Raw genomic sequence first — 8,152 nt, forward strand, 5'->3', positions numbered from 1 at the left:
CGCATAAACATGCATGGGGCCATGTCTGACATTAATTTCCATAAGTGGCCCTGGGTGCCAATTCAAATTAGCATAAAATAGTGCAGTGTCTCAGTATGACAGTTACATACTGAATAACAGCAAAGGATTTCTGATTTATTTCCCCCTTTCTTTTATCAGCCATTATAGAACACAGGGCTTGATGGGTCAAGCACTCCTCCACAATATATGTATGTACTTACAAGTGACATAGAAATTAAATTTTTTGGTCAGCTCAAGATGTTAACTGTATGCATCAATCAGTCCAACATTAGTTTTCGCTCTCCTGCATAAACATGAACTTCAGGCTTGAAAGATGTAAAAGATTAAATGTGTTAATTTATATAGAAAAATCTAAACGCATGGAATCAGTGACGTGGAATGCAGGCAAAAGTTTGTCTGGAAAAATTATCTAGAGAAAATATTTCTTGTCACTTTCTGCAGCTTATGATGCTCTATCGGACCTTACGAGACAATTTTTATATTGCCCTGCTATGTGAATGAGAAGTTTTTTTTCTGGTTTTCAAGGTCAGGCAATCTTAGTCCAAATTAACTTGGAAATGAGAAAGACATAACTAGCTTAGCTTCCATGTAAAAAATATAAATCTTCCGAGATATCACCCAAATGAAATTGAAGTGCAAAAAAGAGAAAAGGAAAATGCTTTTCCAAATTGTACAAAACAAAAATCCAAAAAGTCCATGGTTCCAGAAAGCTATTCCATACAAACCCAAGCACAGAGAAAAACATGGAAAAAAAAACATTTCAAGAACAAGTTATAGACAATGACAGGAGTATTAAAGCCCGTGTCCAAGAAACAACAGCAGAGGACAGCTCCCTCTGCTGTTTACAGTGAGGCAAGCTCATTTCAAATGACTTACTTTCAAAAAGGCTATACTATAACCATCATCAGTGGCACATGGAATATCAAAACGCCACTTGTATATTTGGCCATTTCCTAAAATACGAATCACCAAAAATTGCTTCAAAGACATGTTTTCGGTCCCCACAATAAAGTAATAGTAGAATGTTTTCATGAGAGCAGACTGTTGGCAACATGGGTTCTGGATTGAAACTAGTTTAGGTGCTATGGCAGAAAAAGACAGCATTTGTTTTTGGCATTGTTTGCACCGTTTTAACGTATGGGGTTGACTTTGTTTATCTTACAAACAACTGCGATTAGTTTTTTGCACAGGCCTGTCTGTCTGGGTAGTTCAGCTTGACAAAAAGGACCTGCCTGGCACCACAGCACAGCGGCCCGGTGTGGCTGAGGTTAGTGTCCGGGCTCGGGCACCCTCCTGTAGAACAGCAGGTACGGTGTGGCTGAGGTTAGTGTCCGGGCTCGGGCACCCTCCTGTAGAACAGCAGGTACGGTGTGGATGTGGAGCAGGTCTCAGGAGAGCAGGCTCTGAGGAAGTCCTCCTGGTCAAACAGACGCACCTCAGAGTCGTCAAACAGCAGCCATCTGCCCTCGTACTCCAGGAGGCTGCAGAGAGCCTGCTGCTCCGTGGCCTCCCTCGCCGATGCCTGCTCCCCCCCAACCCCATCCTGCTCCCCCCCAACCCCATCTCCATCTCCAGCCTCGGGTTCCTTCTGCGGCCCGGCCTCGGCGTTCTGCCCCAGGCTGCTGGTTCTCCTGCGCCTGGAGCCCTCCGTCGCCCCGCTGCTGCTGCTGCTGGCTTTGTCTGCCTGTTTGCTGCTGCCGCCGTCCCTCAGGTCATAACTAGACAAACTCCTCTGGCCCCCTAAGAGTCCGACTCCGCCCTCGGACTTTTTGCCCCCCGTTTTACCGGCGACGCCGCTAGCCGAGCTAGCGTTAGCGCCTCCTTTGCTCTGCGTCCTCCTCCTCCTCAGGCTGACGGACACCTCTCCGTCGTCGTAGTCCGGCACCTCCTCTTTCTGCTGCGTCTGCCCTCCTCCGCCTTCCCGCTCCTCTTCCTCCTCCGTCTCTTCTTTTCGCCACAGCGCCACGTCGTTCAGGTCGGACATGCGGATGTAGGTGGTGTAGTGGCCGCTGCTGATGGTGACGCCGCTGTGCATGACCACGGCAAAGAGCTGGTAGCGTCGCCCCCCGGTGGGCGAGGGCCGCGTGCACCACTCGTCCAGGGACAGCGTCAGAGGGGTCTGTAAGGGAGTGTTCACCTTGGACAGGCCAGCGTACGGGTCTAGTCTGGGAAGGAAAGATAAGAGGAGAAAGAGTTCATATCTATGACGTGGATGAACAATATCACCATGGTCAAAGGGGAAATGATCTATATTGACTAGGGGTGTCACGATACACTCAGTTCACGATACGATACGTATCACGATACTGGGTTCACGATAACGATACGATACGATACGATTTTAACAATATTTTTTTAAACTTGAATAATGACAATATATGACTGGAAAAGTAGTATTTTATTTGAAATGCACAAATACAAAACATGCTGTTGTGGGAAATTGTTATTACAATAACAACTACAAAAAACATGAGATTGGAGATAAGGCTTATCTTGAAATAGAATGAGTTACACCGTCACTTAGATTTACTTTGAACTAAAAGGTTTCTCAGCAGTATAAATTCTCATTATGCATCTTCAGTTTTTCTTCAAACTCAAACAACAAGACTTTTCTTAGTCTATTTTTTATGCATCTTCAGTTTTTCCTGTCAAGTAAACAGTTTCAGAAACTCAATTGAATGGTTTCTCTCCTGTATAACTTCTCATGTGTCTCTTCAGAGACTTGTTCAACTGAACTACTTTCCACACATTGAACTTCAACAAACAAAGACGTTTCTTTGTCTATTTTTGGAAAAAAAAAAAAAAACTTTTTTTTTTTTTTCTTCACGATATGAGATTTCATCTCAACGATACATATCGTGACGTTTTACTATCGCGAAATTTCGTGGGACGATATATTGTGACACCCCTAATATTGACTGTGTATTTTCACACTTGGTCCTTTCCATTCCAAAAACAAATACATCAACTCACTCCAGACCGTTGGCAGAGAAGCACTTGAGGTGAATGGTGATGACTTCTGGAGTTTTGTCAAACAACAGGCTCCTCTCTGCCTCCGTGTAATGGTGGCAGGTCTCACAGAAGTACTTGTCCTCCCCGACGATGCGCTCCACGGAAGCAAACTGGGAGATGGCCCATTTCAGAGTCTTCTGCTCTGCTTTAGGGTCTGGGGAGACTGGGGAGAGGGAGGACATTGACATTAGAATTATGTTTGTCTGTTCATCTCTTCTGTCGTTCATATCTATATATTGGGCAGTGGTGGCCCAAACGGTTAGAGAAGCGAGCTTGTGACGCGAAGGTCGTCTGTTCCATCCCCGGGACCGGCAGGATAAATCTGGGTGGGGAAAGTGAAAAGGCAGCGCTTGCCCCTCCCTCATTACCACCACTGAGGTGCCCTTGAGCAAGGCCTTAACCCCAACTGCTCCAGTGGAGCTGCTCAGTGGCCAACAGATCAGACTGGTGGTTGTACTGGTCAGCTTCCAGGTATGAATGTGTGTGTGAATGTGAACAGGGCGCTCCTGAAAAAGAGAGCATTGCTCTCAGTGAGACTCCCCCTGTATAAATAAAAGGTAAAAAAGGGAGCATGTGGGCAATGTTTCTGTTTGTTTGTTTCAATTTTTGTCCCACTGATGATGTCATCAGTGAGGTCATAAAGTCCCGGCATTGTGACATCACTGATGATGTCATCAGTGATGTCATAAAACCCCGGGAGTGATGTCACTTGAGCAATTGTGCATTGTGACATCACTGATGATGTCATAGGCATTGTGACAGCCTCAGTGATATCATAAGAGCAATTGTGATGTCATCAGTGATGCGAGTTGTGACCTTATCAGTGAGCAAGCTGCAGGGCGGGCGAGCCCGCGCATTAGTATTATAGTTGTTATTATTATTAATAAAAATAACAGTGATAATAGCAGTACAAGTAGTAATCCTCACCCTCAGAGAGGTTGTCGGGGCTGCTGGGCTGGTCCTCCTGCACTGGGACACTGATGTCCTGGAAGTCCTCCCTCCTCTCTGTGAAGCTCTCGCACTCCAGACAGCGAGTCCTCAGAACCAGCCGTCCCTGGAACAAGCGCTCCATCAGGTCCAGGCCCGCTGAATAGAGCAGAAACACAGAGAGACATGACTGATGCATCCGCTCAATGACTTCCCCTCGCCCTGTGAGCACAGCTTTATGTGACTGACAGACACAAACGCTTTGGCAAGAGTCTTTCTAATCTTTGCTGTCATAGCTTCTTCTTTCTCTTATCCATTCCATTCAAATGCCTTCAACTTTATTAAATGTGTGATTTAAAAAGAAGTACTTACACAATGAAATAAACCCGTGAGAATGTTATGATAGCAATATCATGTAAAAGGCTACACTCACTGAGACACCATAGACGAGACAAATTAAAATAAACCACTTGACAAATGCGTCCATCCATCCGTCCCCTTAAAACATCCCTGATGTCCCATGGCCAGTAACAGTTTCATACCTTGAGTTTTCACTGCCTTCTTGTCCTCAGCCATGTTTTCTGCTGGTTGCTCTTGGCTGGTTTTCCCATCCTGACTGAGCTCGTTGCTCGGTCCATCCTCTTGCTCGGGTTTGGCCTGGTTCTTTGCTCCCGTGATGGAGCTGATCTTGCCCACGCTGCGGAACTTGGAGAAGATACTGGGCTGTTTCCCTGAAGGCCTCAGCCAGCTCAGCCTGGCCTTCTTCTTCCCCTTCCCCTCTTTAGCGGCCTTCTCACCTTTGCCCTCCTCCTCCGTGTTCGCTTTCTTCGCCCCCTCCTCGTCTCCCCCGTCTTTGTCTTGGCCGCTGTCCAGTGTGATCTCAGTGGACGACTTCCTCTTGGAGCGTGTGAACGGTTTATTTCCACTCGCGGCGTCTTCCTCTGCGTCAGATTTATTACCCTTGGCAGATTTAGGCTTCTTTTTGGCGTTTCCAGCCTCGGTGTCGCTCTTCCTCTTGCCGTTGACTTGGCCGTCCTCCTCCTCTACGGGACTCTTGTCTTGCGTCACAGAGCTGCTGGAACCCACGTGGGCCACGCCCTCCAGCTTCACCTCTATCACAGCGTCGGCCTCGCCCTCGCCCTCGTCCCGCTGCTCCTTCCTGATGGTGTCGCAGGCCTCCTGGATGTATCCCAGGATGCACTGCAGCACCTCCTGGGCGTCGTGCTGGAGACAGCCTTCGTACATGGGGTTCAGTTGCCTGCAACGCACGTGCGTGTCGTTAATGGTGCAAGACGAAACCGTCATCAAAATGTCAGAATTATGTAATGAAAACTTTTCTAAATTCATTGATCGTCACACATCTCAAATCTCAACCTGTGAGCAATGAACTAGTTTACAATTTGAATGTATAATTTGGACAAATTCAAAACCTGACCCGTTTACCTGGTCACAAGTGCCAGGTGAGCAAGTTCTTACCTGAGTGTGTGCAGTATTTTACGTGGAGGCGTGGCTAGCCCTTACCTGAGTGTGTGCAGTATTTTACGTGGCGGCGTGGCTAGCTCTCCTTCACCGTAGCTGTCAGGGTTGAGCAGGAAGCTGGACTGGAGCTGCTCCACTGACGTTATCAGGCTGTTGAAGCTCCCAAGCAGCTCCATCTGAGGCGGTAAGGCATCCGCCGTACCTTCTACCTGCTGAGTGAGAACATACAATTAAAACTATTAGCTTTCAACTGCAAAGTTGTCCAAAGTTAATAAACTGCATGTTCATATCTGTCAGTGTTTTCCAGAATTCAATCAGTATTCAACATCAATCCTTTTTTTGTTTTATTAAACCAAACCAATCAAGTTGCATGAAAAACTCATAATACATTGTAATGTTTAAACTTGTTTTACAGTTTTGTTACGATCAATGTCTATCTAAAGTAGTTATATGATCAAAGTAGTCCATTGATGTAACCCAGGATTGAGTAAATATGTGAAGATATGTGATGAATGATATGTTTCAATGTAAACAGTATTACACAAACCTCATCGTCACTTTTAGCACTTTCTTCCTTGACTTTGTCTTTCCGTTTGGAGAGGCCGTGCAGCTTCTTAATGCCGTCTCTGAGCCCTGGGCAGTAGTACAGCACCTGCAGTAGCAACGACAAGACAGAAAGATTAGTGTGAAGAAGACATATTTATACCGTTAGGCCAAGCAAAACCCCTCACTCTTTTCAAAGGATATGCATGTTTGGAAAATTAAATTAATCGACATCATTTCAAAAGAACATCAGTGTAATTCCCCCTCACCACACAGATCCTAAATCCACTTCAATTTATTGTCACTAGGACTAGTGTTTTGCCACAGTCACAAGTTATTGTGGGCTGTTCTACTGCAGGTTTGGACAGACAATTATCATAATGTTGTCATGGAATTTAGCCCTGGGAGGATTTAGTCAAATGATGCCAATCACGACGTACACATCGGTCAATGAGTTGCTCAGGTCACAATTTGTGAATGTAAACAACTCTCATTTCTCAACTAAGAAATGATGGGTTGATATAGGACCAGTGCCACAGGATGGTATCGTCACTTCTTGGTCCAAAGCAAATGATGGTCCTTGTTGACAAGGTTTACATCGGTGTTGTTCATTCAAATGTTAATGTTAACTTGGTTAAGTATTAAACCTATGCAGAAAGCTTATTTTCATGTTCTCTGGTCATGGCCTACCTGTAGAATACTGTTCAAATAGCAAGTGTTGCCCAGGTTGTTGAGTCCCACAAATGGCACCAACTTCTCTCTCTTCTCACATAGCATGAGAGGGCCAGGGGAGGCTGGACCAGGCACCACCTGATCACAGCTGCTGAACAGTGGGAAAGAAAACACACACACAATTTGAGTTTAAGAAATATTTCCTTGTCAATTTTAAGTCATCCATCTTTTTTTTTTTATACCAGCATAATTAAAATAGCAAGTTTTCTATGCAGCATAAAATAGATTGTGGTTCCCAAAGCAGGTCCAGCGGTCCTAAGTATGTGAGGACTAGTTTAATTCACTATACAATTTCAGATAGGGTCCCTTGAGGGAAAATCTCGTCAGAAACGGGGCTGTGGGTTAATGTGAACGGGATTCCTCGACTGACATTAAATTATAAAGGTTGGTTTTTGGGATGATGTTAAACTGATCCTCGCTGACAGGACAGGACAGGGCAGGCCCACCTTGCTTCAGGCTCAATCGCTTTGGCTTCATCTGCTGGAGGTTCATCGAAATCCAGAGCACGTTTAGTTTCTTTCTTCTGGAAGAACTTCAGAGACAGTTTGCTCTTCTTGATGGGGCTCCCCAGGGCCGCCACGACGTGTTCACCCTGCAGACCTGGCATCTTTTTCCCTCTGGTATCCTGAAGTGGTGCTCTTGACTATTATGGGAGAGGCAACAGCGCACCTCACTGGTAACAAAATGAAACAGGCAGATGTTACAAAGTCGGCGGGTAACGCCACCACCACCAGAGTTGTTGTGAAAGCACAGAACTGCGCATATCTGTACATGTATCTCGCTAAATAAGTTAACTTAACATAAGCTAGACAGCCAGTGCATAAGGCGCAAGGCCGACTGTTAACGACTGAACACATTACATAAGACGTTAGCTGCTACGCTAGCTAATGCTAAATGACTAGCGTTAGTAGCCTGTAAAACGTTATATTCATTATTACTGGACTAACGTTAGATCAGTCTCAGTACCAGTTATAGAATGTGACCGACTGTGATTGCGCTGTGGAAAATAGCGAACGATAAAGTGAAGTAACGTTAGAGCAGTGATCATCACAGAAAACAGTGAGGAGAAAATGGGTCACAGCAAAGCGGTGACCCATTGCACGTCACAGATCTCAGGCTTTTTGTGAGACACCGATTTCAGGCCCCATCTGGCCAAATGCGGAAGTCATTTTTGTAGTTCTTTTCCAACCTGCGTCACACGGTCAGTCACACATCTCACAATGCCTTCGCATTAAACGTGTACACGACAGTACAGTTTTAAGGCAGGAGATAGTAAACTATCTTACCTACCATGCTGTCTGGTATATGATTCTTGCTCATTAACATGCTACTTTGTACTGCCAAACGCTATTCGTCTTCAAACGGTACATACAATGTCAACTTTCAACCGGCAGGTGGAGACATTGTCCATGGAAACAGGTTGATAATGTCCACTCCA

General features: G+C 45.5%; 1 protein-coding gene across 1 annotated transcript; it reads right to left on the reverse strand.

The window, feature by feature from the left end:
• Positions 1-1,345: 1,345 nt before the first annotated feature.
• On the reverse strand, positions 1,346-7,321 carry LOC310787112 (ubiquitin carboxyl-terminal hydrolase 1-like; the record flags this gene model as incomplete). The annotated part of the gene is made up of 8 exons (XM_083648457.1): positions 1,346-2,186; positions 2,995-3,196; positions 3,961-4,119; positions 4,503-5,218; positions 5,482-5,651; positions 5,987-6,091; positions 6,673-6,805; positions 7,161-7,321. The coding sequence occupies 8 exons, from the start codon at positions 7,319-7,321 to the stop codon at positions 1,346-1,348; spliced, it is 2,487 nt and encodes an 828-aa protein (XP_083504583.1).
• Positions 7,322-8,152: the final 831 nt, after the last annotated feature.

Source organism: Poromitra crassiceps (genome assembly GCF_964638095.1).
Source record: "Poromitra crassiceps genome assembly, chromosome: 12".
NCBI classification, from domain to species: domain Eukaryota; kingdom Metazoa; phylum Chordata; class Actinopteri; order Beryciformes; family Melamphaidae; genus Poromitra; species Poromitra crassiceps.